The following is a 14,976-nucleotide window of genomic DNA, read 5'->3' on the forward strand; positions in this document are numbered from 1 at the left end:
GTTTAATCAATAGTTCATGGAACATTCAGTTTTCGGTTTGGCATCCAGAAGAAAGGGAGAAAAAATAGTACAAAAAATCAAAATTCGGAAAAATCCAAAAAATTCGTTTCTTTTGTTTCATTTTATTTGGAAGCAGGAAGAGTCATTTTCGGCTAAATGGCAAAGAAGGGGGGACAACAACAACTGCAGGCTGACATCCAGACGGACGAGGAGCTGGAGCGTTTCATGGAGCGGCCAGGACTCTTGGGTTTGTCTGCAACCGCTTGTAAAGTTCCTGCAATTCTAACAATAACAGCCCACCAGTTTTGGATGTTTACTCGGAATGGTGTGGTCCTTGCCAGGGCCTGGTGGGATCCCTGCGAAAAATCAAGCTGGAGATTGGCGGCGATAATCTGCATCTGGCCATTGTGGGTTAAGTCGTACTATTCACTTTGTGCTTCAGCTCGCTAACTGACTTTTAACCTAGTGCAAATCGGACACCATCACGTCCTTGAAACGATTTAATAAGCGGAGTGAGCCCATCTGGCTTTTTGTGACCGTAAGTCTTGGTTATCCAAGGTTAAAGTTCATACACCAATTTCATGGCCATATATATGCGTATATGCGATTTTTAGGGAGGAAGGGCTGTTAACCTTATGTTCGGCTCGGATGTGCCCAAGCTGACGTCCATGCTGGTCAAAGAGCTGGAGAAGACCACGCAGAAGGCATCACGTCAGGCCAGCTACAGACTGGACGAGCTGCAGCCCATAGAGGTGGAGCACCAGCGCATCAAGATGGAGGCCATCGAGCGGGCCGAGCGGGCGGAGCGCGAGATAAAGCACAAGAAGCAGGTGGACTATCTCACCCAGGTGACGGACTGCATCATGGAGAACATACCCGATATAGGTGTGACGGTCTTTGGACCGCAGGTCAATCGCGACATGTTCAAGAAGCTAACCGAACCAGCCGAAGCACTTAAGATGCAGTGCAAGGATCGCCGGATCATCCAGGTGAGCACCGACCAGTTCGAGATTGTGAACTTTGCATGCAAGAATCCCATGTCGCCGGATGTGATCGAGCAACTGGACGGCAAGGAGCTGCTCATGTGCTTCTGGAAGATTGACGAGAGCATCGGCACCGTGCCCAACGTCCTGATGGCCTATGCCAATGAGCTGACCAAGGAGCGCGTGGCGCCGCCCAACGATGATATTCCCGAGGAGCATGTCTTGCCGCCGATTATCACGACCATGAAACTAAAAATCGAGGTGGAGCTGAAGGAGGGCGAGACTTGGGTGGAGGAGATCAGCTCCGAGGAGGAGGCGAGGCTGCACCAGGCCAAAAGCAAGGCCAAAACGAAGTCGGTCATCCACGAGGAGGGGCACCTGGCCGAGGAGGAAGCCGCCGATCTGGATGCCGAGGAGGAGGCCAGCGAGGAGGAGACGGCTGCGCCCGAGCCCGGAGGCGATGCAATGGGCGGCTTCCCTTCCATGCCCGGCTTCGAGATGGAAGTGGATGCCGGCGATGAGGCCGGCGAGGATGAGGAGGAGGTGGCGGAGGTTAAGGAGGATGAGCAACCGAAGCCACTCACTCGCACCAAGACGGTGAAAATGCCACCCATTTGGGTGCCCAACAATCGGCGCACCCATGCCGCCCTCATCTATGTGTTCTTCCGCAGTCAGACATCTGCGTTTCTGCCACCGGATCCCAAGCCGGAGCCACCGCACATCATCATGGCCTTCGACGCCTCCAAGCGCAAGGAGATCATGCATGTGGTCGATCGACACAAGGACGATGTGCCGCTCTACGGATTCTTCTCCAGCGCCGAGCCGGACGAGGCCGAACTTATTGCCAGTTCAACGGACAAATACGAGAGCAGCCCTCATGCACCGTACGTATTCTGGCCGGGATTAGCCCGTGCATTTTACCTCACGTTCAATCCTATTTCTCGCTCAACTGCAGCACCGACAAGATCGTGCTGAAGGTCAACAAGGTGCAGTCCAATATGATGTTATCCCTGGTTTCGTACGGTCCCAGCTATGTGAGTCCCAATGTGAATGTCGGCAAGGACGAGGCGCTCAAGTTCTTCCCGGAGGACTACAAGGCCCAGGAGGAGGTCGTCGTCGAGGTGGAAAAGAAGAAGAAGAAGGTAGGTTCTATTTGAGTTTTCATACCTAAATACTTACTAATTTGCGGCGTAATAATATGTCTTATCTTCAATATCTTTTCAGAGCAAGCGGGCCACCGAAATCACTCAGGAAATGGAGACGGCGGCAGCAGCTGCAGCGGCGGCTCATCCACCGGAGGCACATGCTCCAGCCGCAGAGGCAGAAGCGCCCGCCGCGGAGGCTCCCGCTGGCGAAGAAGGAGCTGTCGCACCAGCGGCCGGAGAAGCTCCGCCAGCCGGAGATGCCGCACCGGTGGACGCAGCTGAGCCAGCCGCCGAGGGAACGGCGCCGGATGCACCGGCTCCAGCTCCAGATGCTCCAGCTCCAGATGCTCCTGCACCGGAAGTGGCGCCACCCGAGGCGCCCAAGGAGGAGGCGCCTGCCGCCGAAGCGCCACCAGAGCCAGAGGCAGAAGCTCCTGCTCCTGCCGATCCTGCACCAGAGCCAGCTGCCGAGTAGCTAGTGTGACAACCGATAAAACGTATTATTTGGCTACTAAATTTTACAGTGTATGTAAATTACGCAAAAATGCCCAGTTGTTGAATTGTTCAAATTTGCAATTTAATATAAAACTTAAAAAGTATTCTTTGCATCTCTTCCCTCCAATTTGTTAGATAACTATAGTTACTCAAATATTTAATATTTAAATTAAATTATAGCAGCTAAAATCGTTGCGTTTGAAATGTACAGAGCTGTCTAATAGCTTTTTAAGATAACTATAATTACTCAAATATTTAATACTTAAATTAAATTAAACTATAGCAGCTAAAATCGTTGCGTTTCAAATGTACAGAGCTGTCTAAAAGTATGCAATAAAAATCAGTATTTGGGTAAAAACATTGGACTGCTGGTAATTAAATTGCCCATCGAAATTTGGATACCTCGTTGATCTCGCAACTTAATGCAGTAAAATATTTCAAAAGCCGAGCTGATTTGTTTGGCCTGTGAAATAATCTCCTTCCCTTGAGGAAGCAAACCTTTGGTGGACTTTTTGATGGATTGCCAGGGAAACTGCACTTTCACCTGCCAAATCGCAGAACCAGGAAGCTTCTAAAGCTCATATAAAGAACAGGACATCGAGAACCTCGAAGACACTCTAATCCTCACAAGGCCTAAGCTGGAGATCCTTCCGATTGCCGTCAGAAGTAGAAACACTACTTAGCCACATAATTACATTGATTATTGTAACTGATTACAAGTAAATATGCCATGTTGCTGAGTAACTATCTATCTATCTTAATTGACCGACTCGCATGAAAAGTAAAAGTGAGCGTCGGTGGCGTTGGGTGGCAAATTCATTGGCAAAAAATCCGGCCAAGCGGGAAAAAATCATTTTACTTTCAATATAAAGTGTTTTGGCGTTTCTATATGGTTTCACGTAATGTTTACGTCATTGCAATAAATTTCTCACAGTGTGGAGCCGTAATTGCACAACCATCATATGTGTCGAGGGGACTTTTCCGATGGATAGGCGGGAGTAGGTGGGGGGTGGGGGGCGGGGCTACCCCGATTGACCAACTAACTGAGTAAACCAAGTAAACCGAGTTTCCTTCCTCATTGTTGCGACAGAATGACGGCAACATTTGTTGACAGCAACAAGTTGCAGATTTGGCCTTTGTTGTTATTGTTACAGTTTTATGGCTGTTTGTTGTTGTCGTTTTCATTACGACCAATACGCTACACTGTCGGAAAAAATTAGGCGGCTCTGGCGATACGGAGAAGGCATTCGTTATTATTTTGGATCTCTTAAAGTCAGCCATGAACAAGGTGTAAAAGTGAACTTCCTAAAAGAATCAAAACTAAACCTAATTTATAAATAATTAATTTATAATTCATTCAAAGCTTTCAAGCATTTAACTTCAGTGGGTGCTGATCAGTCTTATCAAAATGAACGTTATTTAAGTAAATTGTAGCACTGTTTGTTTTGGTAACATACTCTCGCTGTTAAATGTGTGGATTTCGTGCAACGTAATAATGAAACATAACTGTGCAGCGGCTCCACGAGTCGCATACCCCCGACCACTGCCCCCTGAAAACCTGAGCTTCCAACTGAAACCCAAACTAAAGCCAAAACGATCGTGGCTCAATGTCCAAAGCGGCGACTCTCGTGGTCGGGTTAAACCAATAAAATCGTTGCGCAGACGCAGCTATTCAGTTGAATTTTGGACTCACCAGGCTTCGGATCGAAGCTCCAGCTGGGACTTGGACGTGGAAGTTTTCGCCTTCTTGGAAAACCATCTTGTTGGCTCATCTCGTTTCCCCTTCGCCTCGCATAGAAAAACGACGATGGTGGCAGCTCAGAAGATGCATAATCTGCTGCCGCTCCTGGCCGTGATGCACTGCGTCTGCGCCACGCCCATAGCGCCCGCCACGCCCGACGGCGCCACGCCTATCGACGCCCGCGTCTCGGCCGCCGACTTTGGAGCCCAGGACGCCTTCGATGCCGCCGACAGCTCCGCGGAATCCACCCACGCGCAGGCCAGCGAGGCCGGATTCAAGGTGAGTGGTGTGTGCTGGTGGGTGTTTGTACCTCCAAGTGACTTGCCTTTGTTTCCCGGCAGATCTCGCTCCTGCCGACTCCGGCTAAGACGGCGGAATCGGTGAATCTGGAGCAGGAGGCCATTCCCTCGAAGGTGCTGAGCGTGTACGATAATAGCCAAAAGAAGCTGGCCGACTTGGCGCAGGTGAGTGGTGTGTTATGCATATGCCCCAAATGGAGCCACCAGCACCCCGTTTCGATTGCAGCCCGTTCCCATCTTGGACTCTATCGGCGAGCACGAGAAGTACGGCAACAACGGCGACATGTTCGACGGCATCTCGCGATCCATTGTCAACGGCTATGAGGCTTTTTCCAACCTGCTCAACACCTTCATTCAGGTGAGTAGTTTGTGCAGTTTGTGTTTCTTGTGTTTGTTTGCCCTGTTTCCCCGGTTCCATGGTGGATTCATTCGCACACACGTTGCATAATGCGCCCAGCGATAACATATATGTATAATCGATAGATCTATCAACTTACGACCTGAGTCGTCAATTGCAATGTTTCTACTTTAACTGTGCTCAGTGCAACTGCCTGAGTCCTGGCTATTTTCAAGCCAGTTTGACAGCACCACTGCTGGCTGGCACTGCTTATGCAATTAGTCGTGTGCTTCGCTTTGACCAAGGTCAGTTCCAGCTTTCCCTCCTTGACCACACTCTTCCCCTCCATTTCCCCCGCAGAAACCCAAAGAGTTGGCGCGCAGCGTGACGAAGGGAATTACGGCTCAACTGGATGTCATCGGTGGCAAATTGGTGGGCCTTTAAAGGCAAGAAACAAAAGTATGCCTGTTTTGGCTGCATGTGTAATTTAAATAAATACTTTAATTTATTTGTAACTTAACACGAACATGTTGTGTAGGAATGCATTTCGATATAAATATTTGTATGTATGAATAAAATAATCATACTCATAGTAGTTGTGTAATATTTGCTTTAACTATTTGCACCCACTTACTCCACATCATGCACTTCGTCCACTTCGTCTACTCGGTTTTCTCACGCTTTTCGGGCAGTTGCGGTTTCTGCTATTTCGAATACTACATAGTTCCATAAAGTAACATAAGTATTGTATAATTATGTATAAATATATAGTTGATATATTGATTTTGTTGAAGGGTTACGAGCATATTCCGGTCCAAGTATTCCTACTCACACTAGCTGCTTTATCTCGGGCACTCACTCTGGCATCTAAGTAGCCAGCCTGATAAGTATGGAACGCAGTGTACCCTGTTTCTAGGTGCGTTTCGGTACTTGGGCCTTATACTATACTACTAGAGAGCACATCACAATATGGATACACCGCTAACTAAATATGTGATTGTTACCGGCAGCCTTATGCCACGTTCACACTGGTCATCTGGCTGCCAGTTTAATTTTGTTCGATATGTCTTCGCCTACAGATTACAAACAAAACAGATTACAAACAAAAAAAAAATTACACTTTGAATTAAATTAATTTTTGGCACATTTCGCAGAATTAATTAGAAACTAAGAGAGTTAACAAGAGGGGAATAGAGATAGCGACGGGATGGGTCCGAATCCGTTCGAATCCGATCCGCCAATTTAGAAGTCCGCCTACCGCCGCTCACAGGCGCGTTCAATCCTCCCAACTGCTGGTGCGGGTCTGGGGATCGATTGAGGGGGAGTACGACTTGTAGGTGTCCGAGGACCGCTTGTGCTTCACCGTGCAGAACAGCAGCATCGATGTGATCAACCCGAACAGCTGGACGAAGGCGATCCCCAATCCCACGGCGCCCACCACGTTCAGCTGGCCGGTGAACCAGCTCTGCAGCGAGTGGGCACAGCCCTTGTCCCACCACAGCGACGGATTCTCGGATCTAGATCGGAGGGGAAAACAATGGTATAGTTGCCTGAGCAGAGATCTCCAAATGTAACTCACCTGCCGCAGTCGGGGCGCATCATTCCGTCGCCGGATCCTTCGGTGAGCACCTGGCGCTGATCGTAGAGGGTCCTGCAGCAGGATTCGGGCACCCAGCGCCTGCCCGGCCACGACTGTATGTCATACCAGTCCTCGTAGGAGGAGACGCCGCAGCACTCGAACTGCAACAAGGGTATCAATGTTGCAATGACCAATGATCATGTTTGCATGGGCAACAAGCGAAAGGCAACACCAACTCACCGACTGCTGCACGCTGTCCCAAATGGAGGCCACCGAAGGCGCCACCAGAGATCCCCGATCGCTGCTGTTGTAGTGCCGCTCGATACCGAAGCGCAGCTCGTTGGCCAAAGTCCGTCCCAGTCCGCCGCGGAAGAGAAAGGCGATGGAGCCCACCAGGAACTCGCTCATGAACAGCATCACAATCAGCATGAAGTACTGCGGGTATATTGCACCAAAGCAAAATAGAAATCCACTCCCTTGACCCTGATCCCCCAATTTACTCACCAACACCAGGAGACAGCGGGACTGCACCCAGGCGCCGCAGCAGCCAAAGAAGCTGACCACGAACCCGGTGCCCCCGATGCCCATGAAGATGGTGTCCGCACTCAGACCGGCGTGCTGTGGCAGCAAGGTGGCGTATCCCGCGTAGCTCAGCCGTAACCAGAGTCCGGCTCCTAAGAACGCGCAGCTACACAGCTGTGTAGTGGGAGTTAGAAATTCGAAATTAGAAATTGGAAAGGCACTGATTACCATGCAGAATGCGCGAAAAGTGAGAGGCAGCTGCATTGGCAGAGGAACTAACAATTACGATTAAGAACCCCAGCCTAATATTGGATGCAAATCCACAAGTCACTTGGACACAGACCTTGATTAATAGGCATTGCTGCTCGAATCGCTGAAGGATCAAAGGGATTCACAAGGGAAATGCGATAATACCATCGACTGAGAGCATGTTGCATGTGTACAACGACTGACATCTGACATTCTCAGGGAATTGGGGGGACAACCCAGCGGCAAAAAACAAAAGCGGACGGAAGTTGCAGCTGCAGATCCAGAAATCTAAAGGCAAACACGCCGCCAAAGTTTAAGTCGAGCTGGAAACTGAAACTGAGCTACAACTGAACAGAAACTGAACTGAAACTGAACTGAAACTGAACAGAAACCGAACTGAAACTGAGCTGAAACTGAATTGAATCGAAACCAAAGCCAAAGGCAAACGCAAAAGTCAGTGACAGGCGCTCAGACAATGCAACATGGTGCCACAAAGACACTTCCGCCGCAGACGACGGCAAAGTTGTGGCACTGATTAGCCGCCCTACCTTCTGATTTTGATTTTGCCCGTGCATCTGATGCTGCATATCCGTTCTCGACGAAATGAGACGGCAGTCAGAATATTATTATGTGTATCAAATTTGAACCTACTGCTTGCTCGGAATGTTTCATAGAATGTTTCATAGCTTGAGGTACCACCTTCTCGGTAACTAGTAGTATTTGGGTTATGCCAATAACTCACCCATAGAATGATGTTGAGCCAGCAGAATGTGCGGCGTATGCAAGTGTAGCCGGCATTGCCCATCGCGGGATCTGCAAAGAAGAAATACATTATTATATTATAGTAAATTATATTTATAGCTTATCATATTTATTTAGTAAATCCTGTGAGAAAACGAGACCTTGCAGCCACTAAACAACCAATTTGAAGCAGCAATTGATTGTACATATGTGCAGTTCATACATTGAATATAATATTCTGCTATTATTATGTTACTATTAAAACTACGGTTTCCATTGGCATTTCCTTTGCCAGTGCCATGTAACTGGAGTACCCAGATACATGCGTGTGTGAGTGCCAGCGGGGGCGATTGGTTAGGCAATTGCAGCTGCAACTGCAACTGCAACTGCTGCACAAATGCAGCAATCCACAAGTGTCCACACATGGGTGGGCACTCGCCTATGCAAATATCTTGTATGATTCAATGAAAACAATAACTAAATAAAAAGTAACTAAATTAACAACAGCAGCGACCGTAATGACCACGGTCACCGAAGCAGATGAACAAATGAATGGGTGTTCTCATCTGTTTATTTAAACTATGGGTGGCAAAAAAAGCAGCCAGGGTCGAGTATTATCCATCAACTTTCATTGATTCTAAAGAAATTTAAATACAATGTAAGTGTCCAAAGAAGCGGCAAAACCCTTTAGCATTACCAACTTTGTATATATATGAGTATTTAAAAAACCTATTAGGAACATTGCGAATGTGCAGAGAACCAAGAGTTGAATTGCCAAAAACCACCATTCTTCTCGACTTTCATGGGAAAGAAGCAGCACTTTTTGAATTGGTTACATGCTAATGATCACATGTTTTGTTGCAATCAAGCCCATGGATCTGGGAAAATTCGTGTTGACCAAATAAAAAAAAACTAAAACAGATTGCGTGTGAACCAGCTATGAAAACCAAATAAAAAGCGAAAGAGTTTTTCTCTTGAGATGCACTGCTTGGCAAGAGGGGTTCCGAAAAGATTGCCCAGAGTTATCCGGGATAAAGTTGATTTCAAAACTATATAACTCTCTCTGAAAATCAATCATTTCACACTATTTCACTTATGATTTTTAATTTGCTCAACTGTAATCGTCTGACTTGCAATAACCTTACTAATTGATCGCAAGTTGAAGTTCCAGAGCACGTGCCTCCTAATCTCGATCCTCCTACGATCTCGCTACCCCTTTGGGATTCAGATTCAGATTCATAAACAGATTCACATTCAGATTCACATACGGAGGGGTTAGGAATGTCCGCTCGAGGGTCAGGCTATCCACCATATAATTGGAATAACTATCATCCGCGATGAGGATCGTCCCCATGAACATAATAATAATGAAATAGTGCAAATAATAAGCGGCAATGGGCGGGGTAATGGGTCTGGCCTGTCCACGCCTGTCCACTTTGCAGCTTTTTCAGCTTTTTCAGTTTTTCAGCTCGGTTCCACTGCGACTGAGATTACCATTCCCAGTTGCCAGTTCCCAGTTCCCAGTTGCCAGTTCGTCGTCTCCAAGTGCGAACAATTGCACAAGGCACACACAGCAACAGCAACTGTCGCTCGCTTATTTTCCAATTTAACTCAATAACGCTGGACTGGCTTAATGGCATTTGACGCTGAAAATTTGCGATTTACCCACCCACTACGCCGTACCGCCCCGCACATACCCTATACCCATACACCGCCACATGCCGCACACACCATACCCTACACACTTTCCACGGCGCTGTGGGCATTTATCATAATTCGAGCAGCTGGATCTGCGATGCTGCGGATGTGGCAGAGTGATTTATGCTATCTCAAATTGTTTTCGTTTAGCCAAAAGTTTTGCCAAATTGTCGCAGTAATGGGTTAAATCGATTAGCTTTTCATATTTTCCACTCGCAAATTGAAATGCCCATTAACGTGCATTTGCCCTCGATGCGTAAGAAGATGTAAAGATATTCTTCTCATTATCAAAGCGGGAGATACTGTGTTGAAGAACTTAAGTTATGGTGGGAAATAATTTCGCTTACATTCCTGCACAAAAACCTTAATAATCTGTAATAAAATCTCCAAGCTAAAACTATAAACCTACAGCTGATATTATATCATATCACGTATTATCATACTCATAATACACATATGTTTTGAAAAGGCAGCTTGAGCCTATCCTTGGATTTCAAGTTCCCACACTAAAAAGTGACTGAAAATGAGGAAAGATATGTGTAATATTTCGTAATAACAAAACAGAAGATCACAAAAGATCCGGGGGCAAGTTACGGGGAGATTACTGTAGCAGGCGTTAAAAACCAGTGGGTAACAAGATTTAGCAACAAGATCAGTCGTTTTGAAAAAGATTTTCACCATCTGACCGTTGAGACCCCCCCCTTAATGTTGTTGCTGTTGCTGTTGGTTTTTCAAAGTGTCGTCCACGAAAAGTTTTCTCTTTTTTTTGTTGTAACTTGGCGGTGTTGTTGCCGCTGCCTTTCTGGCCGATCGGGCAATCTATGTGCTTATACTTTGTTTGTGCCCCATTGCCGCATTTCTTTTCAGTTGCAAATTACTTCAAGTTGTTGTTTGTTTGCTTTCAATCTGGTTTTTGTGGTTGTTGCTGCTGTCAATAAACTGCAAAAGTTCGTTGTTATTGTCACTGCATCGGTTTTCTATATGCTATGTACATTGTATGTGTGTGTTATATATGTATTTCAACTTTAGCTATACAAACAGGACATTTACATTGGCTTCAGGACGATTTATCGCTGTTTTCAACGGTTTTCGATTTCGATTCGCACTACAAGGCACAGAATTGAACTCGAAAAAAAAATAGGAAAACAAACAAATCGACACACTTTCTGCTCCAATTAACTGCAGGAATTTTCGATTTGGTTCTGCACTTCTAATTCTGATTCGGATTCGGATTGGGATACTCGGATCGCTGGCTTGGGAATTTCAGGCAGTCGGTTCGTTTGGCGTATTCTATGCGCTCGCCGCGGTTGTTCAACGTAAACTGACAATTCTTCGCGTTGTCAGTTAAAAATAGCAAAGAAGCAACGCCGCCGCGCAGCAGCCGAAGTGGCACGAATGCCTAGCCGAAGTCGCTTCGCTTGCAACTTGTAATGCACAGCGAGAAAGCAGTGCAAGGATTTACATTTTCGCTCCTTTAGATTAGATTTCCTTAGAGATTTAGAGATTTTAGATTTAGAGTAGATTTCCTATATTAGGAAGATTTATCTTAACTAATTATAAACAATTTACTTAAGACTCTTGGGGTTTGTAGTAAAAATGAGAAAAAGTGCATAACCTTAGGTGCTGAACTTCATAGACGTCACAATTGGTCACGTTCTTCTACAAATACCTACGATTTTTCTCCGTGTACTTACTGGTGACAGTTGCACTACAAACTCGCTCTCTGAGAGAAACACACTGGGCGAATCGGGGAGTACGTGCGCCCCCAAAAGAGAGCTGAATAGCGACGCGCGCCGTCTGCATACTTTATGAATGAGATTTATGTTTAGATTTCAGTGTCACGTTTTGATCCACTTTTCGGCCTAATTCATACAGCAAAAAAAAAAAAAAACGAAACAAAAAAACAAAGGCAAAAAGAGCACAACAAACGGAGAGATTTCAAATAAATAACGACGGGAAGTGGAAGTGGTCAGCACTCATACGCCATGTGTGCAGCTGTTGCATCCGACATGACGTCACGGATTACGCTGCGGATTACGGATGGCACTCAGCTGTCTCCCGATCTCTAAGCCACATCCAACCAAACAGAAGGTTGCAACAATAATTGTTATCTCCAGGTGGAAAAACGTAGGGCTACGAATGGTTCAATGAACCCTCGCTAGTTGGCAAATCAGTAAAATTATCTGTTTTTGTGCCGAACAAATTGTATCGACAGCTTAGGTATTTTGCACAAGTTATAGGTGAAAACCCATTTAAAAAATCGCATCTTTTAAGTGCGTATTTTTCGGAAAAATCAGCGTTTTAACCATGACAACGTAAATAAGTATTAATTTGTCTAAATAGTCTAAATGTGGAATGTCACACGTTGTAACTAATTTCCAATCGATGCCAATCCCAGCCTAGAAACTTAAGTTTTGGATAATTTTTCGCAAATTTTGAATATGTTACCATTGACTAAATTCCCAAAAATTAATAAAAACTTAATTTTTCAAAAGCCTGCGGAGTTCGTGTTGTTTGCTTGGCTTGTGCACTGCAAAAAGAAACAATAGGACAAATTGTGGCCAAGTTTCAACTTAAAAACCGCTACATAATGGTATTATGCAAATATTTTGGATCCCTAAGTTTCCACATTCTTTATGCTGATTTCCAAATATTTGCAAACCGTTTTGCTGGGGCAAAACTGCTGAGGATGGCAGTCCGAAAGCGGTTTTGTTTCGAAATTACATAATCAAAACGCAGTCTTCATAATTAGCCGCTTCATAATGGAAACAGCGTAAAAGAAAATATCGAAAATAATCAATCCACTCATCGACACAGACTTGGCGTTGCGTGATATTAAACTTAGCATAAATGAAAGTTGAAAAATTAAATTTCAACGACCAACGTCCACAAAAAACGCGTTTCTAGGAAATCTATGTGATAAAAAGCGCAAAATGGAAAAGATATATGTACAAGGGCTGTATCTTCGGTGATAATCCAAAAGTATTTCAGTATGTACAATTGGGTTTGTAAAAAAATATATTTAAAAAGCTTCGGCCATTCCATTATTGCAATATTTTTATAACTAGCACATAAAGTCTTTAAGTAACAATGGGCTATTGTTGAAAATCATTGCCTGTATACATTTTGTACGCTTTTTTGCGTGAAAAGCCCTTCATTCCAGTATTCCTTTACTGTGCACTCAAAAAAAAATAATAGTAATAAGATGACTATAAGACTAAGCAAATGAGGCAAGCATAAATGAGCAGTGCTGCGGGAGGAAGGAATCGATCACTTGTCCTTTCGCAGCTTCTGGCTGGACAACTCGATGGCGTCCAGCCAGAGCTTGAGCTCCTCCGGCTTCTCCGGTCGCTGGGCAGTTTCCGGATAGGTCTTCAGCACCTCCAGCACATTGCAGTTGGTGATGTTCTGCTTGGACATGGCCACCGCACGCACAAATCCGTCCGATAGCGTGATGAACTGCTGCTCCAGGTAGATGGCCTTGTCGTCCCACCAGATCAGCTTGGTCTGGATCTTGTACGGATGGAAGATGGGTATGGTGCGGCGGTAGCGGACACTGCTGGCTCCCTGAACGGCTCCGCCGCGTCGCTCCCGGATGCGCTCGTAGAGTCCGGTTAGGGCGTAGAAGTGGAAGCGGGCAAAGTCCAGTTCGCGCAGATAGCGGGCGTTGTTCATGTGCCGGATGAAGATGTCCACGTCCTGCGAGGTGCACAGCCCGTAGATTGCCGTGGTGTCCGTGACTTTGCGCTTCCGCTGGAACAGCCGGCCGGCGAAGACCGTGAACACGCAGCGGATGAAATAGTTGACATCCCAGATCACGTACAGGATCAGCAAAACCACCAGCCAAGACATCGCGGTATCTGATTGTGTGCTTGAGTTCCCACTGAAACGATGGGGGCGAAAACTTGTTAGTTGCAGCGAAAGTTGTAACTACATGAAAAAATATTTTAAGGGGAACTAAAATAATATGACAAAAATAATGCTTGTGCTTAAGTTCTCAAGCTATAAACTTGTTATTAAGAAAGATAGGAAAAGTTTTTGTAAGAATTATTGGGATAAGCATGTTATTATGACAAAGCCTTAATTTTTTCTATGTGCATCAGACTTTGGCGCTGATTTATCGGATCGCCAAAGTTCGTTGCCGTGAAAGTCAATTGTATTGGTTGACCCCACCGCCAAGTATATACACTTACATGTGCAGTAGGCCGTTAAGCTGGCCAAACTCTAGCAACTGAGAGCGGTACGAGCGGGGAAGCGGTACGGGCGGTAAAAGCGGGCGGACCGGTACGCAGGCAGCGACACAACCGTTGGGGAAGCAAGGCGACAGTCGACTGAAGACCGAAGACTGTAGACTGTAGACTGTAGACTGAAGACTGAAGACTAAAGACTGAAGACCGAAGATTGTAGACTGCAGACTGAAGACTGCCGATAGGAAAAGAGCGAAGACGACGCCGTGCCGAAGCAGAAGAAAGCAATCAGTCGAAGTTAACCAACGCCAGCTGTGATGGCAACTATAAATTAGGTATATGCTTTCAGCTATAATAGCTAGAAAAAGTACCCTTGAGCAACACTGAATGCGGGCGATGAAAATAATTTAGCTATTTTCGAGCTAAATTAAGTGGCATTAAGCAAAAAATATTAAATAATATGTAATACTAATTAATATAATATAATGAATTATATATAATATACAATATACTAATATAATGAATATAATAATACTAATAATTAAGCAGAACCATTTTAACGAGGCGTCTACGCAATAAAATATTGTCAAGTAATACGGGGCCTAAGTTAGCTGTTTTAAAAGCGGAGCTTCTAAGTAAACATTGCAATTAACCAGTGTAAATAATGGAACTTGTGACTTCTGTAATACTGCATTACACTGCTGTGACCCTAAGATTGATGTCACTTTTCGACAGTTATTGAGACTTAGCCGCAGCGGAGCGTAGTAGCTAGGTTAAATAAGTATTTTAGCTACTTTTCTCAAATAATTATGGTCAACACTGGAATGACCCCTCCATATGCCCGCCCTCGCCCACTTGCGCTTGTTTTTCCCCGCATTTCTTGGCTCACCTGCACAGATAATTCCATCTTGCCCAAGCAATCGATTGCTTTCGATTCCAACGACCGTTCGCTGATGTGTGTGGGAATCTCTGGTGTGGCGTAATAAGCAAATTCACAGGT

General features: G+C 45.5%; 4 protein-coding genes across 5 annotated transcripts; 2 read left to right on the top strand and 2 right to left on the bottom strand.

The window, feature by feature from the left end:
- Window positions 1–141: 141 nt before the first annotated feature.
- Window positions 142–2,697, top strand: LOC6551305 (fibrous sheath CABYR-binding protein). 2 transcript variants are annotated; one of them, XM_026981686.1, is made up of 6 exons: window positions 142–247; window positions 304–407; window positions 467–538; window positions 615–1,867; window positions 1,939–2,125; window positions 2,208–2,697. In XM_026981686.1, exons 1-6 carry the CDS (start codon window positions 157–159, stop codon window positions 2,601–2,603), a joined length of 2,103 nt encoding a protein of 700 aa, XP_026837487.1. In that variant the 5' UTR covers window positions 142–156; the 3' UTR covers window positions 2,604–2,697. The 2 variants fall into 2 exon arrangements, with proteins under 2 accessions (XP_026837487.1, XP_026837488.1); XM_026981687.1 differs by having other exon boundaries at window positions 206–247; window positions 296–538.
- Window positions 2,698–4,263: 1,566 nt separating this feature from the next.
- Window positions 4,264–5,593, top strand: LOC6551313. The gene is made up of 4 exons (XM_001978369.2): window positions 4,264–4,643; window positions 4,706–4,828; window positions 4,890–5,021; window positions 5,361–5,593. Exons 1-4 carry the CDS (start codon window positions 4,431–4,433, stop codon window positions 5,442–5,444), a joined length of 552 nt encoding a protein of 183 aa, XP_001978405.1. The 5' UTR covers window positions 4,264–4,430; the 3' UTR covers window positions 5,445–5,593.
- LOC6551314 (tetraspanin-9) lies at window positions 5,481–11,109 on the bottom strand. Its single transcript, XM_001978370.3, has 6 exons — window positions 10,840–11,109; window positions 8,093–8,163; window positions 7,084–7,275; window positions 6,820–7,014; window positions 6,580–6,740; window positions 5,481–6,517 (listed from the first exon to the last, which is right to left on the bottom strand). The coding sequence occupies exons 2-6, from the start codon at window positions 8,153–8,155 to the stop codon at window positions 6,277–6,279; spliced, it is 852 nt and encodes a 283-aa protein (XP_001978406.1). The 5' UTR covers window positions 8,156–8,163; window positions 10,840–11,109; the 3' UTR covers window positions 5,481–6,276.
- A 1,709-nt stretch (window positions 11,110–12,818) lies between these two features.
- Window positions 12,819–14,304, bottom strand: LOC6551315 (protein THEM6). The gene is made up of 2 exons (XM_026982283.1): window positions 13,983–14,304; window positions 12,819–13,672 (listed from the first exon to the last, which is right to left on the bottom strand). Exon 2 carries the CDS (start codon window positions 13,639–13,641, stop codon window positions 13,060–13,062), a length of 582 nt encoding a protein of 193 aa, XP_026838084.1. The 5' UTR covers window positions 13,642–13,672; window positions 13,983–14,304; the 3' UTR covers window positions 12,819–13,059.
- Between the last annotated feature and the right edge of the window lie 672 nt (window positions 14,305–14,976).

Source organism: Drosophila erecta, unplaced genomic scaffold, assembly GCF_003286155.1.
Source record: "Drosophila erecta strain 14021-0224.00,06,07 unplaced genomic scaffold, DereRS2 tig00000126-arrow-pilon, whole genome shotgun sequence".
Classification (NCBI taxonomy): Eukaryota; Metazoa; Arthropoda; class Insecta; order Diptera; family Drosophilidae; genus Drosophila; species Drosophila erecta.

Bases quoted from the DNA above. Each gene is read 5' to 3' on its own strand.
- LOC6551305 (XM_026981686.1), top strand. From the start codon at position 157: ATGGCAAAGAAGGGGGGACAACAACAACTGCAGGCTGACATCCAGACG. The intron at 539-614 runs GTAAGTCTTGGT...TGCGATTTTTAG, and splicing joins CCATCTGGCTTTTTGTGACC to GGAGGAAGGGCTGTTAACCT. The intron at 1,868-1,938 runs GTACGTATTCTG...GCTCAACTGCAG, and splicing joins GAGAGCAGCCCTCATGCACC to CACCGACAAGATCGTGCTGA.
- LOC6551313 (XM_001978369.2), top strand. From the start codon at position 4,431: ATGGTGGCAGCTCAGAAGATGCATAATCTGCTGCCGCTCCTGGCCGTG. The intron at 4,644-4,705 runs GTGAGTGGTGTG...GTTTCCCGGCAG, and splicing joins CCAGCGAGGCCGGATTCAAG to ATCTCGCTCCTGCCGACTCC. The intron at 5,022-5,360 runs GTGAGTAGTTTG...TTTCCCCCGCAG, and splicing joins TGCTCAACACCTTCATTCAG to AAACCCAAAGAGTTGGCGCG.
- LOC6551314 (XM_001978370.3), bottom strand. From the start codon at position 8,155: ATGGGCAATGCCGGCTACACTTGCATACGCCGCACATTCTGCTGGCTC. The intron at 6,741-6,819 runs GTGAGTTGGTGT...CCCTTGTTGCAG, and splicing joins GGGACAGCGTGCAGCAGTCG to TTCGAGTGCTGCGGCGTCTC. The intron at 6,518-6,579 runs GTGAGTTACATT...CCTCCGATCTAG, and splicing joins ATGCGCCCCGACTGCGGCAG to ATCCGAGAATCCGTCGCTGT.
- LOC6551315 (XM_026982283.1), bottom strand. From the start codon at position 13,641: ATGTCTTGGCTGGTGGTTTTGCTGATCCTGTACGTGATCTGGGATGTC.